Source organism: Melopsittacus undulatus, chromosome 16, assembly GCF_012275295.1.
Source record: "Melopsittacus undulatus isolate bMelUnd1 chromosome 16, bMelUnd1.mat.Z, whole genome shotgun sequence".
Taxonomy (NCBI): Eukaryota; Metazoa; Chordata; class Aves; order Psittaciformes; family Psittaculidae; genus Melopsittacus; species Melopsittacus undulatus.
The window spans coordinates 1,633,544-1,657,021 of NC_047542.1; the positions used below are offsets into that span (position 1 = coordinate 1,633,544).

The 23,478-nt window shown below is 52.3% G+C and overlaps 2 protein-coding genes across 2 annotated transcripts; one reads left to right on the forward strand and one right to left on the reverse strand.

Annotated features, from left to right (window-relative positions):
- Positions 1-2,039: 2,039 nt before the first annotated feature.
- TMEM81 (transmembrane protein 81) lies at positions 2,040-23,350 on the reverse strand. Its single transcript, XM_005140870.2, has 2 exons — positions 21,939-23,350; positions 2,040-4,234 (listed from the first exon to the last, which is right to left on the reverse strand). The coding sequence occupies exons 1-2, from the start codon at positions 22,665-22,667 to the stop codon at positions 4,070-4,072; spliced, it is 894 nt and encodes a 297-aa protein (XP_005140927.2). The 5' UTR covers positions 22,668-23,350; the 3' UTR covers positions 2,040-4,069.
- On the forward strand, positions 4,264-15,035 carry CNTN2 (contactin 2). Its single transcript, XM_031054661.2, has 21 exons — positions 4,264-4,439; positions 4,729-4,904; positions 5,129-5,224; positions 5,500-5,709; positions 6,312-6,411; positions 6,662-6,837; positions 7,479-7,615; positions 8,065-8,194; positions 9,040-9,190; positions 9,440-9,567; positions 9,914-10,089; positions 10,602-10,722; positions 11,058-11,216; positions 11,341-11,490; positions 12,200-12,270; positions 12,429-12,663; positions 13,036-13,151; positions 13,476-13,662; positions 13,968-14,080; positions 14,168-14,336; positions 14,676-15,035. Exons 1-21 carry the CDS (start codon positions 4,264-4,266, stop codon positions 14,783-14,785), a joined length of 3,087 nt encoding a protein of 1,028 aa, XP_030910521.1. The 3' UTR covers positions 14,786-15,035.
- Positions 23,351-23,478: the final 128 nt, after the last annotated feature.

Sequence of the window (23,478 nt, forward strand, 5' to 3'; positions counted from 1 at the left end):
TAAACTTAGGGGAGAAGGAGGAAATGACCCAGTGCTGCGCAGCTGCCTCACTGGGTGCAGTGCATGGTGCTGAGCTGGACCCCAAAGCTGCTCCAGAACAGGGGATGCCACACGGGAATGGTCAGTCCCTGCCTGAAGGGCTGGAATTAAAGGTGCCTTTTCCCCCAAATAACAGGAATGAACAATTCCTGTGTGCTTCTGGCTCCAGTTTTGCTGGGAAGGAAGCACTGTTTGTGGAGCCGGGAAGGGTACGGGATAGGAGGGAGGAGGAGGAACAATTCCCAGGCAGATCTGTCACAAAGCAAACAGCTCCTTCAGCCCCTGTGTGTTCCTCTGGATGTTTGCCCCCGTGTGACTCTCACCCCGGGCCTGTGGCCAAAGGGAATGAGCAGCTGGGTGCTGGACCCTGGAGCCAAGCCGCTGGAATGCTGCAGGCACAGGCTGGGGGAGAAGAGGCTCCGAGCAGCCTGAGGAGGACCTGCGGGTGCTGCTCAATGAGAAACTGAACCTGAGCCGGGTTCAGCGCGCACCCGAGCACAGAACCCCCCTTGTGCTGGGCTGCAGCGCAAGCAGAGGGAGCAGGAGGGCGAAGGAGGCTGCTCCATCCCTGGCAGTGCTCAAGGCCAGGTTGGACACAGGGTCTTGGAGCAGCTGCTCCAGTGGAAGGGTTCCCTGCCCATGGCAGGGGTTGGAACTGGAGGAGCTTTAAGGTCCCTTCAACCCAAACCATTCCCTGATTCTAACTCCTGTGTCCGTGTCTTGCTCAGGGCCACCGTCTCCACGCACGCACCGAGGCTCAGCCCTAACCCGGCCGGAGGCTCAGGATGGGAAGCGCCGCTGGATTTGTCCGCACATCCCTCACTGCCATCACCCTTCTGGGTAAGTGCAGCCCTCACATCCCTGTCCCCTCCCGAGGTTTCCATGGGAGAAGCCAGAGGGGCTGCTGGAGATGCTGATGACCCAGGGCATGCAATGGTCATTGCTCATCCGGGATGCGCCTCTCTGTGCTCTGTGATGCTCAAGCCCAATTCTCTGGTGGTTTATGCAGCTTTGCCCAACTTCCCATTGTTCCACCCAAGGAAAAGGACAGGGATTGAGACACTCGTCTCCCCCTTTCTTAATTCAAGTTCAGGTGAAGTGCAAGAGATGCAGAACCTCCGGCGATGCCTTGGCAGGAACAGCATCCCTCACAGCCAGGCTGCGCTTGCCTTGGAGCAAGGAGGAACGTCCTCCTGCCAGCAGGATGCACTCTAAGGATGCCTTTTTGGCCATTCCCCGACTGCAAAGATTCCCTCATTCGTCAGGGACCATTTCTGCATCCTGGGGTGTCTCAGGCTGCACCCGAAAGGTCCCTTTTCAGCAGGGGGATGTTTCATTTCAGACCGCTGAGACTCAGATAATGCCTTCAAGGTAATTCATCATCCGGGCAGAGGCTGCTCGCCTGTCCTTATAAATATCTAATTACCTTTTAATGTTCTCCGGGTCCCCGAGGAGGCAGAGGCAGGGGTGGCTGCCCTACATGGGGATGCAATTAGCCTGTTTGGCAATTGGTGTGACCCAAATGTGGCCGAGGCAGGAGGATGGAGTCGGGTTCTCCCATTAACCAGCTGAGTTCCTGCAACTGGCTCCTCATCCAAGCTGAGCCCACAGAAAATGACTCAGTGTAAAGCCCGTGAGGGTTGTTTCCTCTCGACCTTTGGCTGTTGATGGGATGGATCTCAGGAGCCAGCTGGGGGACAGAAATGCTCCCTGTAACAGCAGTAACTGCCCAGCTCCCGGCGCGCCACCAGAGCCCAGCACAAAGGGAAAGCAGCTTCCTGGACACCCGGGTTTGCAGCACATTCCCCATCCTCAGAATAATGTCCCACCACCCAGACACTGCCCTGTCCTGTCAGGATCCAGGGCTTTTCCCTCCCAATCAGCAGCACAAGTCACTCCTTGTGCTATGGGAAATCTCCAACCTGGTTTTCCCACTTACAATTCCCACTTTCACCTATTCCTATTTATTTAGGTGTTAACATTTACCTTCCCTAGTAACCAATGTTCTAGAGAGGCACAGCAGTGTATTTACCATCCTTCCTGCTCTCCTCGCTGGATTTTAACACACAAAGTAGGGCTGCATAAGGCAAGGTCACTGCTTCCTGCAGATCTGGCTTGCAGGTTTAAGGACCTTTAGCTTGTGTTTGTCTTCTCCCCACTACCCAAATGACAGAGCCCAAGGTTTTGGTAACAGTAAGAATGACAGTGCTCACCTCACAGGAGCTGAGATTTACCCCTCTGCTTTGCTCTTAGTTCCTGGTTGCAGCCATGTCCTCATCTGGTAACTGTGGAGTGATGACTTTAACTGGTGCTCTGCTTAATGACTGAAATCCAGGCATTTCACCCTCGCCATCAAGCAGACACCTTGGAACTGCAGCTAAAACCTCACCTAAACTCCTGGCATTGATTACATTAGAGAAAATCAATGCCTGACAGTTGTAGTCCATAACCTTGGCAGGGAGAAGGGGACAGCAGCAGGTAACAAGGGGGTGCAGACTCTGGGTGGAATCAGAGGGGACTGTTAATGTAATGTGGCTTGATCTGGAAAGAGCATCCCATTAGAAGCAGCATGTGAGTGTTAATTGTAAAGACACAGAAATTATTTTCCATATGCTACAAATCTCAAAATTAAAGGGGTTTAAACCTTAATCCATTCAGTACCACCTATCAGAACACAATTAACACCCTCCTTTCTTATTATTTCTCTATTAACTCATTATTACTCCACTGGCTGGTCAGCAGCTATTTCCTTCAGACCTGCTCAGCACAGCCATTGCTGAGAGCAATACTTACACACGCTTCTCCTTTGGGAACAGACCTGGTCTAGAAGGGAAGTGGCACCCACACTGATGGGGAGGGAATGAGACACTGAAGACACTGCTTTTCCCTTCTCCCAAAGCATCAGACACAGGCTACAGCTGCTGTCCCCTGTGTGACAGTGGCACCATCGGGTTCCCTTGCAGCAGCAGCACATCCTGCTGCCGGCACCGAGGCCTGGTAATTGCCTGATGCTCGGACACAAGGAGCAGCTGCTCCAAGCCCATGGAGCCAATTATCTCCCATCCCGCCCTCATCTCCACATGCAAGAGCAGCCGGAACATGAGCTGAACCCCAGGAGCTACAGGTAAAGGGCTGCTTCCCCTGAGCCCAGCAGTGCTGAGCTGGCCGTTCCCTGCTGGAAGCTGCTCTTGCATAAAACATCACACTGGCTGGAGTCACTTAATTTAACTGGTGAGCATGCTGAGTGCTGTGGGGAAGGAAGCAGATTGCTGGCTGGCATGGCAGTTTGAAGACAGTTATTCATTCAAATACAAAGCATGGAAGCATCCTGGAGCTCGCTAAGCTCACTCCAGAGGCAGAGGGGAACTGTGCTGGAAGCCCTCTGCCTTGAGGTGGCTGCATCCCTGCTAAGAGACAGGGTGCAGGGAGGGAGCAGGCTTCCTGGTGATTGTTATCCCAACAGCTGCTCCTGCAGTGAGGGATTTCCAGGCTTTGTTCTTCCTTATCTGCAACCCATTTCCATACAGCCTGTGTGGAAGGGGGTCTGCCAGCACTTGTCCCACATCTGAGACGCACAGTGAGATGCTGTGGATAGCTGGTTCCAGTGAAACATCACCACGCCAAAGGTGACACAGGGCAGGAGAAGGCAGGTTCTTATGTTCCTCCTGTGCCTATGCCTGAGCCATACCCAGAACCAAATCTGTGTCTGAACACTACAAAGGAAGCCTCAAGCTAATCCCATTAGTTGAACAGAATTGCTACCAGCAGCACCGGTTTGCACCCCAGCAAGCAGCAGGTTTGAGTCATTGAGAGCTGATGATGCTGCAGACTCGGGGATGGAGGGGATCTGCAGGGAGGCAGGGTCCTGGAGAGGTTTTCACAGGAACCAACCAGCCAAAGTTTGCAGAGACAGAGGGGAAGCAGCACGTCCTCACTGCAGGGACATGGAGGGCATCCAGGGCTCCCAGCTCCAGTCTCTGTGCACAGGTTTGCAGGAGGCACACGTCAGATCTCCTTCATCTGCACCTCTTCAGGCCCATCTGGTCCCTCTGTCGCAGCAGAGATGGTGTGAGATGCTCAATGGGAAATGCACGTTATCTGCCCAGAGCCCCGGCTGGGGCTGGGCTGCCATATGGGTTGTGATTTTCATGTTGCTCTTCTTTGGTTCTGGCGCTGGCAGGGACACCCTATGGAACTGAAAATGACAAGGTTAGAAGCAGCTAAATGGAGCTGAGCCTTTCTTCCCTCCTTGCAGTGTGGTGCCAAGCACAGAGCAGCACAAGGATCTATGGCCCGGTGTTTGAGGAGCAGCCAGCCCATACCCTCTTCCCTGAAGGCTCAGCAGAAGAGAAAGTCATCCTGGCCTGCCGAGCCCGAGCCAGCCCCCCTGCGACCTACAGGTGAGCTCTGGGGCACAACCACCATGGAAAAACCCCTACCATGGGAGCCAGCCTCCCCATCCACATGGGATGTGCCATCCCCCGCAGGACACGGGCTCAATGTAACCCAGATCCCCCCAAAGCACAGCCTGCACAGGGCACCACAAGAGGTGCAATGAGGATTTTGGACCAGGGCCTGTAGGGACAGGACAAGGGAAATGGCTTTAACCTGCCAGAGGGGATCCCAACCCAAACCATTCCATGATCCCATGATTTATACTGCGCTCACTCTCTACACCCCTCTTGGCAGGTGGAAGATGAATGGCACAGAGATAAAGATGGAGCCGGATTCCCGCTACCGGCTAGTTGCAGGTGACCTCGTGATAAGCAACCCAGTGAAAGCCAAGGATGCTGGCTCCTACCAGTGCGTGGCATCTAATCCCAGGGGCACGGTGGTGAGCAGGGAAGCCTCCCTCCGCTTTGGCTGTAAGTTTGTCTCCACCAGGTAAATGAACTGTAGCCACATGGACTGGGGTAAACTGAGCCTCCTGCTCACATTAACAGGGGTTGGAAAGAAGCTTTTCCATGCATGAAACCCAACATCATCCCTGGGCACTTCCCATTACCATGGAAGTGCAGTAGAAAGCCAGTAATAGTTTGGGATCTCCCTCTGTACAACCACATGGACAGGTTTGATTTTCCATGCTTAGTTTTGCAGGAATTCTCTGCAGAGGAGCGTGACCCCGTGAAGATCACTGAAGGATGGGGGGTGATGTTCGCCTGCAGCCCCCCTCCCCACTACCCAGGTAAGCATCACCCTAGCAAGGACTGGCAGCACTGCTGGTGGAGAGGTACAGCAGCTAAAGGGATTCCCAACCATGTGAAGCATGCCGTGCTTTGCCTTGGGAATTCCAGGGAAGCAGGTTTGGGTTTCATTCAGCAACAAGACAGAGGCCGAGCTTCTCACATAGGGAAAGCAAGCACCATCCAAGGACCACCTTGGGCTAGAAGACAGCAAGCAGGGTTTAGTCCCACCCGAGAGGACACAGCCCCTTGTGCACTTGGTTCCCTTTCCCCACAGGCTTATCCTATCGATGGCTCCTGAATGAGTTTCCCAATTTCATCCCAGCCGACGGGAGGCGTTTTGTGTCTCAGACCACAGGAAACCTTTACATTGCCAAGACAGAGGCTTCGGACCTGGGCAACTATTCCTGCTTCGCCACCAGCCACATCGACTTCATCACCAAGAGTGTGTTCAGCAAGTTCTCCCGCCTCAGCCTCGCCGCAGAGGGTCGGTGCTCCCGGGTTATCCTACAGGGAATGGGGAAATGCTCCAGAGGGCAAGAGCAGCCTCGCAGGGGAGTTCAGGAGCTTACAGAGGTGTTACCTGCCTGGAGCCTTCGCTGTTTGTGTGCCCACAAACCCCATCAGAGGGGTTTCTGTCTTTAAGAGACAGGGCACAAGGCTCACAGAGCCCTGAGACTCCTCTGCCTTTGGAGACCTTGCAGAGGAGAAGCTAAGGAGACTTCTTGGGCAGGGCAAAGGGAGTAAACAGGTAGGAAATGGAGGAATAGCCCTGAGGCCAGGTTGGATGGGGCTTGGAGCAGCTGCTCCAGTGGATGGTGTCCCTGCCCGTGGCACGGGGCTGGAGCTGGAGGAGTTTTAAGGTCCCTTCCAACCCAAAGCATTCCATGATTCCATGAGGTGTTACAAAGAGATTTTGAGTCTTTAGTAAGAGCTGGTTTGAAAAGAAAGTTGAGCTCGGCCTCTGTTGCCTTCTCCAAACACAAGGGTTTTGGAAAGCAGCAGAACTTCCGAGTACCTCTGCCCTTTCAGAGCTCCCTTGTGCTGTGTTACAGTCACCCTGAACTCACCGGTGCTTCCCTTTCACAGATGCCAGGCAGTATGCTCCCAGCATCAAGGCCAGGTTTCCTGCAGACACCTACGCTCTGGCTGGGCAGATGGTGACGCTGGAGTGTTTTGCCTTTGGAAAGTGAGTGCCGTGTCTATTGCCCAGAAAGGGGGGGCATGGCAAAACCTGCACCTTCAACAACCCTTCTCTTCAATGGGTCTGCTGGAGACTGGAGATGGAGGGGGAACAGGAGGAGGAACAGTCTAAAGCCATCTGTCCTGCTGGCCAAGGCCCAGCGGGGATGGGAGCGGGGTGGCTACGTGGGGATGGAGTGTGCTGCACTGCACGGGGGACCCAAGAGCTGCCCATCACCAGATTTACTATCCCATAGCCCTGTTCCTCGGATCAAGTGGAGGAAGTTGGATGGCTCCCAGTCCTCCAAGTGGATCGGCAGCGAGCCCCTCCTGCAGATCCAGGATGTTGGCTTTGAGGATGAAGGCACTTACGAGTGTGAGGCTGAAAACATCAAAGGCAGAGACACCTACCAGGGCCGCATCATCATTCAAGGTAACACATTTAAGCACGTGCTTTTCCAGAGCAGAACAACATGCCCCGGGCAACAGACTGAGCCTTTGGAAGTGAAAACACCAGCTCTGATCCTGCCTTCTACCAGCCCTGATTTTGCAAAGCCCTAACAAAGGCCTGTAGAGATCACTGGTACCTCTCCTCAATGGGTACATTTAGGCTATAGCAAGTAGAGAGAGCCAACTTGCTCTGAAATCATTCTAGCAACAATGAGGTAACAAGGGAAGGGAGAACAGTGGTTCAAATAAATCTTGGCTCTCAACCAAGATCTTCTCTAAGCCTGGGCTGCTCCCACAAGGGCTAATGCTTGGAGGTGTCAATCAGATCTAGCCAAGAACTTAACCTGGTTATCTCAGTCTGAATCAAGGCTCTCCTGACGTCCAGGGATAACGGCAGATAGACGGGAACCCCTAAAATTCTCCCTCAGATCTGGATTCTGCCTTAGTTTTGTGCAGCCCACAGGCTGTGCGAGGCCTCAGCCTGGCATCACTGCCCCCAACGGAAGGTGGTTCCTGGGGTGAACCAGGCTGTGCAGAGCAGGAGCCCGCAGAGGACACCCGGAGCATCCTGCTGCCCGTGGGCACCGCACAGCTCCCAGCTGACCCCTGCGCCTCTCTCTGCAGCTCAGCCGGAGTGGCTGGAGGTGATCACGGACACGGAGGCTGACATCGGCTCCGACCTGCGCTGGAGCTGCGTGGCCGCAGGCAAACCCAGGCCTGCGGTGCGGTGGCTGCGGAACGGGCAGCCCCTGACCTCCCAGGTACCGGCAGAGCTGGGCTCAGAGCCTCCCCTGCCTCGCTGCAAGTGCATCTCAACCCCGTCCTGTCATCCCGCATCCCATGTGCCCCCATGAGGCTGCAGAGTCCTTATCCACGGCAAGTTCCCTCTCCCGGCATTACCATCCCAGCCATTGCTTCATGCAACTACAGGGACTCACAGCCAGTTACCAGGGTGGATAAATAGCACCTTGGACCTGTCTTTGTATGACCTGCACATTGCTGCATAGGCACTCCAAAGTCTCAGCAGAGCACAGTGATGTGGGGTAGTGACTGGACAGGCATGAACACATCCTGCGTTTCCTCCTGTGGAAAACCAGGCTGGCTCCAACCTGGCATCAGAGTCTGTAATGAAACTCAATCCTGCACACACGAGGCTTGAGTTCCATTTGTGTTTTTGTCATCTAATGGGTTCATCCTCTTGTTTGCACAGAACCGCATTGAAGTGAGCGGTGGAGAGCTGAGATTTTCCAAGCTAGTCCTGGAGGACTCTGGCATGTATCAGTGTGTGGCTGAGAACAAGCATGGCACAGTATATGCAAGTGCTGAATTAACAGTGCAAGGTAATTCCTCACTTCCCAGTGCTCTGGGTTTCAGTGGGACACTGAAGCATTTTAGATCTCTTCCTAACAACCTGTGCTTGCCATGTCAGAATGAGATAAGAGCAGACAAAACCGGCTTCACTCACCATTGGAATGCAGCTGCTGGTTCAACAAGACACTTTACAACCTTTTAAAATTGAAATCTTGTGTAAATTCAGTAATGCTGAAAGAGAACAAGGGCATCTGTTTGGTACAGAAAGTGTATGGGACAGAGAGCAGCAGCACAAGCTCTAACCCATCACATAACCTCCCTCTTCTGGGGAGGAAAGAGGCCAAAGAGAAGAGTTCAGTATCCATTCAGCCTTTGATGGGTGCTGACTGGAACTTGGCTGATGCCAGCCTTGGTCCTCCTCAGTCTGATCTCCTCCTGGTCAGTGGATGCCAGAGAGAAATTAAAGGCCCTAAGCCTCAATTGCCTAACATTAACACACTGCAACAGATAAAATCCAACTGTCTCTGCAGTTCCAGCAGGAGTCGTGGGCAAGCTGGAAGCCTCCACTGGTGACCTGGGCAGGGAATTGAAGAGAATATCCTCTACATTTTCAAAAGCAGCTGTTCTTGTGTCTCTCAAAGACCTTGCACTTGTTAGGGTCATACCCCATTGCTATTACAACACATGACATCTGCCCTTCTGGTCAGAAACCAGCCGGCAGCCGAGGAATCCCTCCTTCATCTTGCTCACCAGATATTGCCATGCTTCTGTTACCAAACCACCTAACAACAAACGGATGCCTACTTACCTGGCACTTCAATGCTCCCATGGCAGCGTTTTCTAACCATTCCTCAATCCTTTTTTCCCCCTGTAGCCTTAGCACCAGATTTTAGACTAAACCCAGTGAAGCGCCTGATCCCTGCAGCCCGAAGCGGGAAGGTCATCATTCCCTGCCAACCAAGAGCAGCACCTAAAGCCACCATTCTCTGGACCAAAGGGACTGAGCTTCTGATCAACAGTAGCAGGTAGCAGCACAGGGTCAGCTTCTACCTAGAAACCATAGCTAAAACGATGGGGTTTTCTTGCCAGAAGACGGGACTTGATGACCAAAGTGTGCTGCTACGTCTATAGCTTCTTTAGAGAACTCCTATGAGTATTGTGCAGCCCTGTCTTCATCAGCAGTTCCTCTCAGATCAGCAGGTGTTGGAAACTGTCAGATGCACGGTGAACAGCCACTGTAACCTTCCTCTTGTGTGGTTCTTCTTCCTTTTCAGGGTGACTATTACCACAGATGGCACCTTGATCCTCCAGAACATCAGCAAATCTGATGAGGGGAAGTACACCTGCTTTGCTGAGAATTTCATGGGCAAAGCCAACAGCACTGGGATCCTCTCTGTTCGAGGTAGAGGTGTTTGCCTTGACTTGGGCTCAGTTGAATAAGACATGTCTAAGAGTGCCATGTTTTTCCTTATACTCCCCCAAATCCATGCAGTACTCAGGGAGCCAAAGACATTTCAGCCTGTGGAGCAGCAACCCTCCTGCCTGACCCACCAAATACCCCCCTACCAACAACCAGCCCTTGGGAAAAGCATTTCCATTTTGTGACCACCTTCCTCCTGTAAAACCACAGCCAGCAGGAGGGATGACAAGCTGCAAAGTGTTCGCTGGTCTGGATGCTCAGCAGCAGTCGTGTGGAACTGGTACATGGACGTTTGGAGCTAACAGCCCTCCGTGCTCTTTCCCTGCAGATGCCACCAAAATCACATTGGCACCATCTAGTGCTGACATCAATGTAGGTGAAAACCTCACTCTGCAGTGCCACGCATCTCATGATCCGACTATGGACCTGACCTTCACCTGGTCGCTTGATGATTTCCCCATTGACTTGGACAAGTCGGAGGGTCATTACCGCCGTGCCAGCGTGGTGAGTACAGAGGGCAAGCGGGGCAGAGAGAACAGAACAGAGAGCTCATGTGTCAAGGTGAGGGCAGGGAAGGATCATTCATCAGGTACCATCACAGCCAAACCAGACTCAACTTGGGGAAACTGAGTCACTGCCAACCAAACCAGAGCAGAACAGTGAGAGGTAAAACCCCAAACACCTTCCCCTCACCTCTCCCTTCTTCCCTGGCTCAGCTTCACCCCTGAATTCTCCACCTCCTCCCCACAAGGGGCTCATCCAGTCCAACCCCTGCAATGAGCAGAGACACTTTCCACTAGATCAGCTTGTTCAGAAGCGCATCCAGCCTGGCCTGGAACGTCTCCAATGACAGGCAATGTCTCCAACGTGATCATCCATGGGCTTCACAAACTCTTAGAGTTATCTCTGCAGCCCCTCTACTACCAAAACCTTACCACACCTGCCAATACCTTGCTGAATGCCGGGTATGATCATGCATGTTCAAGTGCTCTCCCTGCTGTCTTCTCCCCATGCAGAAGGAAGCTATTGGGGACCTCAGCATCTTCAACACGCAGCTGAAGCACTCGGGGCGGTACACGTGTACAGCCCAGACCGTTGTGGACAGTGCTTCGGAGTCAGCCACGCTGACTGTCAGAGGTAATCTCTCTGTTGTAAAGTCCCCTGCTCCTTACAAGCCTGAAGGAACAGCATGGTCCTTGCAAGGGATCAGCTTCTTTTCCCATGAGACCACCTCACCATAGAATCATAGAATGGTTTGGCTTGGCGAGGACCTTAAGATCATCCAGTTCCAACCCCTGCCATGGGCATCTAACATTTGACCTGGATGCAAGAGGCTTATTGAGCTTTTCCGGAGGCCAAACTTGGAGGCTTCCAGGAAAGAAAGGCCTGATTTAGGACTGGCCCAACATGATGAGCAATGAGCCTCCAGATCTTCCAGATCAGTAACATGTCTGTGTCTCCCATCATCCCAGGCCCCCCAGGCCCCCCTGGGGGGGTGGTGGTGAGAGACATCAGTGACAGCACAGTCCAGCTGAGCTGGAGCCGGGGCTTCGACAACCACAGCCCCATTGCCAGGTACATCGTGGAGGCACGGACCCTCCTCTCCAGCAACTGGAAGCAGATGCGCACCAGTAAGTGTCCTGAGGGCAGTGGTGGTGGCAATGGCCCGCGTGGTGGACACCAGCTGGGTGCCCAGCTCTTGTTCTGTGCTCCTATGCTCTATTTGTCCCCCTCTCGTGTTATTGGATTATATAGATCCTGTAAATATTGAAGGCAATGCAGAGACAGCCCAAGTGGTGAACCTCATTCCTTGGATGGATTATGAGTTCCGGGTCTTAGCAAGTAACATCCTTGGAGTTGGGGAGCCGAGTTTACCCTCCAGCAAAATCCGTACCAAAGAAGCAGGTATGTGCAGAGATGCTCAGGGGTGGAAGGGGGAATCCAAGGTACCTGGGTGCTGGAGGGGAAGGCTGGCCTGCAGCATGCCCTGGTCCCAAATAACCAGTCATCTCCTTGAGTGCTCCTGGAGGTGATGCCATCACATTTATGCCTCTTTGCCCATTTACATGTCAAAGACAAAGTGGTACGAGAGCTGGCAGCTCACTTCACCAGCACGAGATACAGGATATTAAATCATTATTAATTCTAGCCCCAAATCCTGTACCTTCTGAGCAGTAATGCTTAGGAAGAGCCCCGGTAGATCACAGAGCACAGCTCTGCAAAGACAAGGTGAATTTCCCAGCAAATGGCTGTGAATGTTCATTCTATCTTCTGCTCACACGGGCAAGCAGAAGGGATGTAAGAACAGCAGAACTGCTCTTAACATACCAAATGCATATTAAATCCTTTGGTAAAGCTCCCCTCCATATCCCTGCTTTTGAGCTTGATTCTTGCCTCCTCCAAGATGTGCTGCCTCCAATTAAGTTCATCAGGCACTGGCAGACTATGGACTATAATATCTGACATAGTCAGGGCTGGAAAGCCAGCCCAGCACTTTGATAGGAGCTCTCCAGGCCTGGCTTAACCCCAGCCTGTGCAGTGTCTGTGCTCATCTCCATCGCTGCCCTTGCCTTAACCCAACCTGTGCTGTCTGCTTTGTTTGGGGACCCGACAGCACCAACTGTGGCACCATCTGGGCTGAGCGGAGGTGGAGGGGCCCCCAACGAGCTCATCATCAACTGGACGGTAAGGGAGGCTGGGAGAGGGCCAAGGGGAGGAGCACGCGCAGCTCCCTCCGAGCAGTCAGCACTGCCATGGTGCCTGCGAGCCAGACGCTGCCCTGGCTCCAACGTGTGGCTCCTTGGATGGGACCAAGGCTCCTCTCTCTTCCCATTCCCTCCCAGCCGACGCTGCGGGACTACCAGAACGGAGACGGCTTTGGCTACATCCTGTCCTTCCGCAAGAAGGGCACGGAGGGGTGGCTGACAGCCAGGGTGCCGCACGCCGAGTCCCTGCACTACGTGTACCGCAACGAGAGCATCGGCCCCTACACCCCCTTCGAAGTGAAGATCAGAGCGTACAACAGGAAGGGAGAGGGACCGGAGAGCCTCACTGCCATCGTGTACTCGGCAGAGGAAGGTAAAGGGGCTGCAGAGGCTCTGAGTGCACCATGAACCAACCAATGTGTCCTCGAGCAGCTCCTGGCAGAGCCGGGTCTCTCTGGGAGCTCAGCAGCAGGAGGGGTTCCAGTGTAACATTGACCAACCTCACATACACAGGGAGATGTTTCCCTATAACCCGGAGCTCCAGAGCAGACCCATCCTCACAGCACACATCTGTGGCCCTGCTTGTCCTATTTAGTCCCTAAATCCCTTCCTCTTGCTTTACTCCGTGCACATAACACCAGCTGTCTGCCTGCACAGTAACGGGGAGAGCCCCTGGTTTTAGTATGGCCGTTGTGCTGACAGGCGATAGGAAAAGGATTTTCTTCCCTTTTGTTGTCTTTTTCAGAACCAAAAGTGGCTCCATTCAGAGTGAGAGCCAAGGCTGTTCTGTCCTCAGAAATGGATGTATCCTGGGAGCCCATTGAGCAGGGAGACATGACCGGAGTGCTTCTGGGCTATGAGGTACGAGCCTGTGAATGAGAAACACTGAAGCTGAGCCTGGAAAACACAGCAGGGAAAATGCCCCAGGCTCAGTGAGATGGCATTCTGCTTCCAAGGATGGGGGATAATTAATGGGCAGCACCAGCTCTAATGGTGCCAGTGCTGCTGCCCCGCTACTGAAGGCTGTCACCTTATTCCCAGACACATCCTAAGCAGGGGTTGGAGCTGGAGGAGCTTTAAGGTCCATTCCAACCCAAACCATTCCATGATTCCATGGATGGACCAAGTCTGGTATTTGCAGGTGCTTCCACCCTGACTAAACCCATCCTTCCCTTTTGTGCTCAGATCCGGTACTGGAAGGATGGTGACAAGGAGGAGGCAGCCGACAGGGTGAGGACTGCGGGGCTGGTCACATCAGCTCATGTAACAGGCCTGCACCCCAGCACCAAGTACCACGTGTCAGTCAGAGCCTACAACCGGGCTGGCACCGGCCCCCCCAGCCCCTCCACCAATGTCACCACCACGAAGCCACGTGAGTGACCCTGCTTTGATCACTGCCCTCCCTGGGGCTGCTGCTTCCTCCAGAGGATCCCCAGTGACCCCTGGACCCATTGGAGCTCTATCTCGGTGCTCTAACACCATTTAGAGTAGGCCATAAACTCCTGTGCCTTGCATTGCCTCAGGTGAGGCTTGTGCCTGAGATCTGAGCTCAGAGTAACCTCTGCTGGGCTTAAACCAGCCATGGTGGTGCCATGAGCACTGTAAAGCCTCAGGAGGCAGCTGTAACCGGCACAACCTCCTCATCAATCCCTAACTTGTTTGTTTTCTATCTCTCAGCACCAAAGAGGCCACCTGGGAACATCTCCTGGACTTTTTCTGGGTCTACAGTCAACATCAAGTGGGATCCAGTGGTGGCAAAGGCAGATGAGTCTGCAGTTACAGGCTACAAGGTACAGGCAGGCGGTAGCTGGCTTCTCCTGTAGGTGACCCTAAGGAAATCACAGCGCACATAAACTCAGCCTTGCCTTTTCCAACAGATGCTTTACAGGCAGGATTCCCACTCTGCTCCCATGCTGTTCCTGGCCAGCAAGAACCAGCTCGACATCCCTGTCCCTGAAGACTTCACTCATGCCTTTGTCCAGATCCGGGTGACGGGCCCCGGCGGAGATGGGATCCCAGCGGAGGTTCACATCCTCCGGAACAGCGGTAGGGGCACTGCTCTGAGTACACCCCCTCCTTACAAACACCCATCCCCAGGGTGCCGCACACCCCTGCCAAACAAGGTGCCCATCTGCAGGACCACTGCCCTGGCATTCACTGCAAGTGATGGGCAATGACCTGGCCATAGCGCAGCAGGACAGTAAACGCTGCTCTGCTTTAAAACCCCACTCTCCCTTCCTGGGAGGCTCCTCAGGGACAATCCCAACAGGAGCAAGCACAGCTCCAGAGCCACCATTTTACCAACCCTCCCTCCTCTTCCCTCAAGGCATCCGGTTGTTTCTGTGCAACACAACAGTCACTCCCTCCCTGGTCCCTTTCTTGCAGGGACAAGTATGATGGTGGAGGACTCGGTGACGAGGCCGGTGCCGCACGCTGTCACCATCGCAGCTAACTCTCTAGTACTGGTGGCCCTGATCAGGTACCTGGAGCTCTGACGATGGCCCCTGCAGCAGAGGACTCCGGACATGCTCCCTCCCAAGGCAGTGGGGAACTCCTCAACACTTGGCTGCTGCAGCATCCCGTTTGTGCCACGGCAGCACTACAGCGAAAGGATTGACAATGTGGTTTTAAGGCAGGAAGAGAGAAAGAGCCTTTTTTTTTGGTGGTGTTTTGGAAGAACATGAGCTTTCCTACAAGAAATGGGTCTTTAACCGAGATTAAAGCTTTTATACACAAACAAGTGAAGAATTCCACATGAATTCTGACAGCAACTGCCCCCACACTGCACCCAGTAGGTTTTCTGCCTTACGAAGCCATGTACTAAAATAACCAGACTGCTACATTTACCCTTTGGTTTTAAACATGTACAGTGAATTTCTGGGGGGGGGGGGAAAGGGAGGCTGGGGACTGAGATTTCACAGTGATCAGCATGTTCCATGCCAAGCCCACTCACAGCCATCTCTAACGAATCATGGGACGGGATTCCGCTTTCCCCACTCACAGTATGCAGCCCAAGGAGATAAAGCCACGAGAGAGATTGATCTCTGCCCCATCCTGAAGAACACGGAGCTTAGATGGTGAAAAGCCTTTTTGACAGCCCTGGTGTTAACTTGCAAGCCCAGCCTCTTGTTTGTATCGATCGTTCTGCTGTGAGGTGCAATGTTCAACATTACCCACGGCCCTCGTGCTTTGGGGTGGTTTTCTTACACTGTCTGCCTCTTTCCTTAGCTCTTGGGAGGGAGGAGAAGGCGTAAGGGAAAAGGAGACACTTCCTTAGCATTGGCTAAGTCAGAGGGGCAGCCCTGCCTCCTGACAGAGGTGTCAGCATCTCCCACTTCAGTAGAGAGAGGGTCTTAAAGGAGGAATTAAAGGAGTATCAGAGAAGTTAAACAAGAGCTGGAGACTCAGGAGCCAGCCCTGGGGCAACAAAGTTCAATCCGGGCTCAGCTTCGTCTCCCTCCAGCCACAATGCCAGGCTCCACTTGGGACTGCAAGCTTGAGACCCAGCCAGGAATTCCAGCTCCAAGGCTGGTGCAGCTCATGTAAATGGGAGGGCTGATACCCCAGAGAAGTACAGGGGGAGGTGCCCATTAACTAAAATGGCTGGGAATAGAGCTTGCACATTAAAATCTGTCTCCTGGTAAAGCAACCCAGCAAAGTCAATGAGAAGCTGATTTATGTTGCTCCCTGGTTGTCAGACCCCAAGGGCATCCCTTCACCTGCCTCCTTCCCAGCGGATAACACTGATGGCCTGAGCGAGCTCAGCTCCAGCACCACCTGACCCAGGCAGGGCTGTACACGGCAGAGCACTGACACAGGGATTGTAGGTACCAATCCCTGCCCTTCCCAATCAGTTTATGAGGATGGAGAGAGGCTGGCACAGGGTGCCCAGGGAAACTGTGGCTGCCCCATCCCTGGCAGTGTTGGACACGGACCTGGAGAACCCTGCTCTAGTGGAAGGTGTCCCTGTGCATGGAACTGGATGAGCTTTAACAACTCTTCCATCCCAGACCATTCCCTGATTCCATGATTTTAAAACTACTGTGCCTTAGGGAGCATTTGAGAAATTACATAAATCCTGGCCTTCCAGAGTCCTGCCTATGGTATAGATCCCCAGTATCCCATCACAATGTTTTTAGCATCTGGCCCACCAGAAGGTAAATGGGGTAGGTTCACAGCAGGGGATGCACACAGGAGGCCCCGGTGTGCTGAGCAAACAAGAGAAGCAGACAAAGAAAAATAAATTTAATGAATGAACCTAAACATCCCTCATCCGGGGACCTCCCTGCTCCCTTGTAGCCATTGGGATACAGCTGGAAAAAGAAGCCAAGAGCTCCATGCTGATGCATGGCTGAGGCAGGCAGTGAAGGCAGGGACCATCACCCCAGCGCCTGGCCTGAGCCTCCTCCAGCTCTCTCCACAGGTCTCCATGGCCTCCCCCATCCATCAGGACAACAGCTACACCTCAGTTCTATCCTTGTACTATTTATGTTCCTGAAGACTTTAAGATGATTTTACTGATGTTTGGAAGCTTCATTTGGCAAATATTCCCTGTGCTTCATTCTGCATTCCTGTTATCGCCTCCACCTTGCTGGGCCTCAGCCTTTCTCCCCCAAAAGACGGGATGAAAGGAAAACCCAGTGTTAGCTCAACAGCAAAGGAAATGAGGGCTTGGGCAAGGGTTACCTGATCAATATGCAGCACCAGCAGCAGCCACGATGACAGTGTTCAGGAGGCATAAACTAAGAGGACCTGTGGAGCTCCAGAGCACAGCTCGATGATGCCACTGCAGCAGCACAGGCACAGCTCAGGAGAGGACCAAACCAAAGCATCCAGGTCAAACAACCAAAGAGCCTCCATCAAATGGAGCTGCAGGTGTTGGAAGTGCCCCAGGTCTGCCCCTGCCTGCACTCTGCAGTGGGGACCACAACAGAAACCCTCACACTGATGAAGTCTGATACAGGACTTGCTGCCCTCCCAAGGGCTGCCATGCCCATGGACACAGCTGATTCTCTTCAAAGGGTCCCTATATATAAAACCCCTACATATAAAGCCCAGCCAGAGGCACCAACAGGAGAAAGAGATGTGGAAGAAGCCTTCTGTAAAGCCAGAGCTTCCTAAAATGCAGCACAGTTTTAGAAGGTGTTTAGAGCTAGGGGAGAGAAACAGATCTCAGCATCTCCACAGAGCTTCCTGGCTTGGCACCACTGCACTGAGCTGCAAATCAGTTTCCTGTCTTATTAAGAATCCCCTGCATTTAATTGCTGAGTGTCTGCTGTAGAGATTGACTTACAGGGATGAGCTGAGTGGTGGGGGTTTGCTCCCAGCACCTCCGTTCAGGGGGTCCATCCTAGTGTCAGTAGTAGGAACCAGCTCAACAAGGGTGCTGTGAGGATTACATCACCAAGGTGGAGTGTTTGCAGCCTCCCACATGAGAGAAGCTTCACAGCTCTGATTTAGCTTTAAAATAACCTTCTACCTGACACAACTGAACTTGCAAACTGAAGATGGTGTTTCTGGGTTTAGGTTGTCTGGGCTGAATTCAGCTCGCAGCTGGAGCAGTTTGAATCAGGCCAGCTGAACTCCTGTGCCCTCAACAGGAGACACTTCTATATGTGCCCAAGGAAGCAGTTGGATAATGAAGCAATCACATTCAGCTACTGCCTGAGGGGTCTAAATCCCATCTGCTCTAAGCCTGCGCCACAGACACCCCCTGTTGTGAGCATTTTACTCCAGCTTCACCCACTCCACACCAACGGGGCAGTACCTTTATTGTACACTACTCTGGTAAGAAAACCAGCTGTAAGCAGACTGTACTTAACTGTAATGATGGGTATTTATTGGCTCCAGTAGCACGCAGCTCATAAATAAAGGTATCCAGAGGCTTTAGACAGCTACAAGAGTCTGGAGTACTTCTGTCTGGTGTTAAATGCAGGCAGTACCACATGTACTAATCCTGCTGAGGAGCCCAGTGACACCCCACTGCTCTGAGCTGGACCCCTCAGTCAAAGCCAAGTCAATGAAAAGATGGTAAACTCAAATTCTATCCCATGACAATGATAATTACCCAGAAGAGAGAGACTGTCCCTTGGGTAAGGAATCACAAGCATTGAGGCTGGAGATGTTAATGTAATGTGCTCCCTCTGGTATTCCAATGGCTGGGAAGCGATGCTAGAAAACTGAAACTCAAAGATTTCAAGCACCTGATTAGCTAAAGGTGTAAGTGATTGTTGAAGCAGCTTGCCAAAGAGCTTCCTCATCAGTCACAGCCTTTAAGCCAAGCCTGGAAACCTTCCAGGGAAGATATCCAATAGATCAGCCACAAGCGAGCAGATTTGCAAAGGTTCACTTCCATTAGAGAAAAGAATTCCCTTCACAGCAGCAACTGCTGCATGAAATCACCTTGTCTACGTGATGTCAGACTCATTCAGCACGGTCATTCTGTCCGGCCTTAAATATCTACTGGCTTCCTTGTGCCTTTGGGAAGGATGTCAGGTGATCAGCCAGAGCAACCCTAAGTGCAACAGGCCTGAGGCTCTCCACTGGCGAGTGGGGAGATGAGAAACTGGGCTCAGCAGTACTGGGGTCATAGGGGACCTTGCCCTCAGGCCGCCCATCCTGGATGCATTCACCTTCCTGCAGCCCCTACAAGAAACACTGAGCTTGACCATGGGGTGCTCACGGAGCTGCACAGCATCAGCACTGCAGCAAGCCCAGAGGAGGCCATGAAGCTGCTGCCAGGGCTGGAGGACAGGTAAAGGAATGAGCAGAGGTCAATGTGCAGGGGATGGAGGAGTCAGACAGCCCCATCTCGGTGCCATAGAAGCTTACAGGGGTTTGTTTTCCTCTTTGCAGCCACTCAGGTTCCAGCAGTTAAGGCAATCCAGTTATTCCATTTAGATAAGCTTCAGTAGCTGACAGCAATTGAAAAGCTGCCTGTGCCTCCCCATTCTGTTATTCCCTCCTCCCTTCCAAGTGCTAATGCCATTAGCAAATTGACTTCCTCCCTCACACAATCTGTCTGCCTTTAGTTTGTACAGTGCTAAGTGCTTCCTAATACTGATTGAGCACAAGTTTGTCCCAGGAAGCAGCCTCCAGCTGGGACCAGGCAGCAGCAGGGTTGGTGTGTGTGGATGCTGCAGCCTCCCCATGGGTCAGGCAGACAAACTGGGCTGGGAAGTGGTTCAGGCACCACATTACCAACGCAGAGCAGATAAAGACACTTTTTGTCCTGTAATTGAGTCAGGTATGTTGGTAAGAACAGGGACAGGGGCTAAGAAAACATGGATATTACAGGAAGAGACAGAACAAAATGTATGGATGGGGAGAGAACACAGTTACGAGGGGTCCTTGCTTCAGCCTTCACTGACCCCCTGTACATCCCACCTCTCCTATTCCCTTTCTGTGTCCCTCCTTCCCCCCAGCTCAGTCTGCTCTCTCTTCCTTCTCCTCCACCCCCAGCTAATCCAGACATCAGCCAAACCTCAAAAGGCCCATCAGGGAAGTGTCATTTCAAACAGCCATGATGGCAATAAGAAGCCCAGATCCATCCTTTCTGACAGCTGAAGCTGCACTGGCCATCACAAACCCACCTTTTAAAATAAGCATTAAAAATATGTATATTATCCATCTTGAAATAACCATTAAAATATGTATTAATGTTTCCTGCTGTGGGCATCTGGGTCCCCTCAGAAGAACAAAGCAAAGACACAGTAAGATGAAGGACCCTGTTAGCTCCCATTCTGACCTCCTCAGCTGAGCAGGGAGAAAATGGGATTGTCCTGGACCTTTCATATCATATTTCTGTGTGTCTGAAGCACAGCTGCCCACAGGATGCAAAGTCATTTCCATGACAAAGAGCAGAGAGGCTCTTCCAGATGGGGCAGCTTCTCTCTGTTGATTTTAGCCATTAGCTCCCAACCCAAGCATGTCTGCTCCTGCTATTCAGGGAGCTCTTCAGCACAGCCTGCCCCAAAGCAGCCCAGGTCTCATCCCACCCAGCACAACAGACAGGAGAGGAGACAGCAGCTTCCTCTCCCCTGAGATGGGCATCACATTCACCAATTCTATCACCCGTCTCCTCATGTTCAGGGGGTAAACAGAGCTCTGTAAATCTGGTGTGTGGGAAGTCCCTTCCCCAAAGGGTGGCCCCATGCAGCAGGAAGGGGCAGTGCATCTTCCCAAAGGCATCTCCTGGCAATGCCAAATGCCAGGTTCCAAACTCCTGCTGGTTCTTGTGCCCATTAAAGTCTCCTCATGGCAAGAGGGAACTCGTACAGGTACAAACCAGGAGCTGAAGCCTGATGACAGGCTTGCTCTTCAATTGGATACAGCTAGACAAGGTCCACAGCCCACTGACTCCATACACTTCCTACCTCCCTCACTGCACACGAAGACTTAGCTTCCTATTTCAGCCTGATTTTCTGTATAAGATGAATCAAATCAGGTATTTACCTCCACATCCAACTCTTTCCATATTAGAGCATGTTTTTTGTTGTTCTGGCAAAAAGAAAAAGGAACAGTATGCTTCAATCTATAATATTTTGTGCTGTGCATTCCTATTCTTTAGTTCATAGGGAAAGAAAAAAGGAAATAGACTTAGTAAATACAGTAGTTTGCTGTAAAATAAGAGGCAAAGTAGAAAGACTTAATAGGTCCCTCTGTGAATTCCGCTACAAAGGGGGGAACAATACTGCCTATGGAGATGCTGCATGGTTTATACTTATTAATCACCAGGCAAAATGAAAGCTCCGCAGCCCACTGAGCTCCTCCCTGCCTCCCCCTTAGGAACGGGCTCAGCTCTGAGTCATGATTAAAACCACCCTGTTACATCCCTAAGTAGCAGATTTGCTTGTGCTCCCCAGTGCTCCCTGCCTCGTTCTTCTCCACTACAAAGGAGAAGGGCAAGCTCCAAGCTACTGCTTGAAGGTACTTTACCCAGCTCTAGCGGAAGGAGATAAATCCCTCCTAAGGAATCAGGCACCCACTGCTTGTCCCCACACTGCCCCACAGCTACTGAGACTTTGGAGACCTACTTTGAGCTGGTGGAAAGGACAGCAGAGAGCCAGGAAAGCAGGTCTGGAATGCTACCTCAAAAGCACCTCTTGCTGGAGAAACACCATGCACCACAGAGCAATCTGTGTCAGCCCCTGGCACCAGAGCTCTCAGCAAGGCAGAAGAGTAAGGAATAAGGATCACAAGTTATTAGCTAAACAAAACCCCCTAAACACAGAGAAGTAAAAGAAAGGCCTGTTAGAGGAACACAGCAAGGCAATGGGCAGTTTCTGTGGATCACTGTCCTCTAACTCCTGTCTGCACCATTCCAGCCCATCCTTTCACACAATGGAGAGGCAAACTGCCTTGCTCCATCTGGAGCTCCCTCTGCATCACTCCATTAAGACTCAAGCCCTGGTTCTATTTCCACGTGCTAAATTACTTTAAAGCTTCAGAAAGTATCTGGGAATAAACTGTGTCAACCAGAAAACCCACAACCACCCCCATGAGACACTGCATCAAGAAAGAGACAGACAAGAAGTGACATTAAATCTCAGCTCGTTGCTCTGCAGCTCTCCCCCTCCAAACCCTCTGCAAGCTGTGGAGCACCAGGCTCAGCAAGATACCCCCTGCCACCCCACTGCCAATTCCTACCAAGCACTGATAAAACAGTTCTCCTTTCCAAAAGGGCTCCTCTTCTTGCACTTCATAGACGCCAGTTTCTAGGTTCTCTTCCACTTTGCTTGCTGCTAACTTCTGTTCCCAAGTCAGGAATTTCTGGAAGTTCAGATCCACCAGGTCCTTGTGGATCACTCTGATTGCAAAGTAGACCCTCTTGACCACTTTGAATGTCTTTACCACCTGCACTTCACATCGGTAAGTCCCTGCATCCGACTCCTTGATAGGGGAAAACCTGACAACAGGCCTGGAGTTTCTGAAAGGTCTGAACAGGACGTCCTTCGTGGTGATGAGGCCTGGGGCAAACCTCCATGTATAGCTGTAGGCTTGGCTCCCGTTGCCCATGCTGTCTGAGGTCAGGCAGCTCAGCTGGAAGGGCTGGCCCACGGGGAGGGTGAAGTGGAGCAAGCCACAGACCCAGCTGGTGAGGCAGGCAGTGCGGCGCACGCTGCAGTTCCGCCTCTCGCCGCCAGGGGCGAGCTCGCACAGCGCCTCCAGCCTGAAGCCCAGCCCGCAGGTGACGCTGCACAGCGTGGAGTTCACCACGACCGGGGCCACGACGGACCTCAGCTCTGCGGGGATGGTAACGCCTGCAAAGGAAGCCTCCGAAGACACAAAGAAAGCACAAAGGAGCAGCCCAAGGCTGTGGCTGCTCCCCAGGGGCTCCATGTTGGGGTTATCAATCGGAGGGGTCACCACAGTCATTTGTCAGACATCTTCGAACTTGCTAGTTCTGAAACGCCACCAGCATCACCTTCAAGACCTAACCCTTCCGTTAGGGAAAATCCTCCAACAAGACGGGCTTGAAGTATAACACTGCTAAAAGAGATGCAACACATTACTGCATTGGTCAGAATGCGAATCCTGAGTCCCCATTGTGGGAACAGGGCAGCAGGATGTTTTAATCCACCACATTCCAGCCATTTGGATATAGCTGACAACTTAAAGATGAAATCCTCCCTTCTCTGCAAGACTTTTAGAGACTATTTTAGATGATCCTGAAGGTCCCTTCCAACCCAAACATTCTATGAGTCTATTCCCACTGTAAAGAAGTATTGTTCCAATTTAACTTTCCTACCAATCTATAATGCCATACAAATAATCACTCCTGGAGCATGTAAAATGCTGTTGGGGCATGAGGAAAACCTGAATCCTTACGCAGCACCTGCATAGTTCTGGATTATATACACATATCCCAAACCCTAAAGTACTCCCCAAGTGACCAAGACACAAAACCATCATTGCAACCTCCGGCTATTTTATGGCACTGAAAACAGAAGCCAACCTCAGCAATATTTTATCCTGGCTGTGCAGGGCTCAGTGCAGCCCCATCTCCCCGTTCCCAAGGGAACAGTGCTGATGTCACAGCCCTGGGGCAGAATGCGGCCCCAAAGAACTCCCCTGCCTTGGAAGCCAAAGCGAGTCCTCTGTGATGAGGGCTCAACATAAAAGGCTCCCGACATCAACTGCCTGACTCAGAAGGGATTCATGGGCACTGGCCCCATGGCATCGCTCA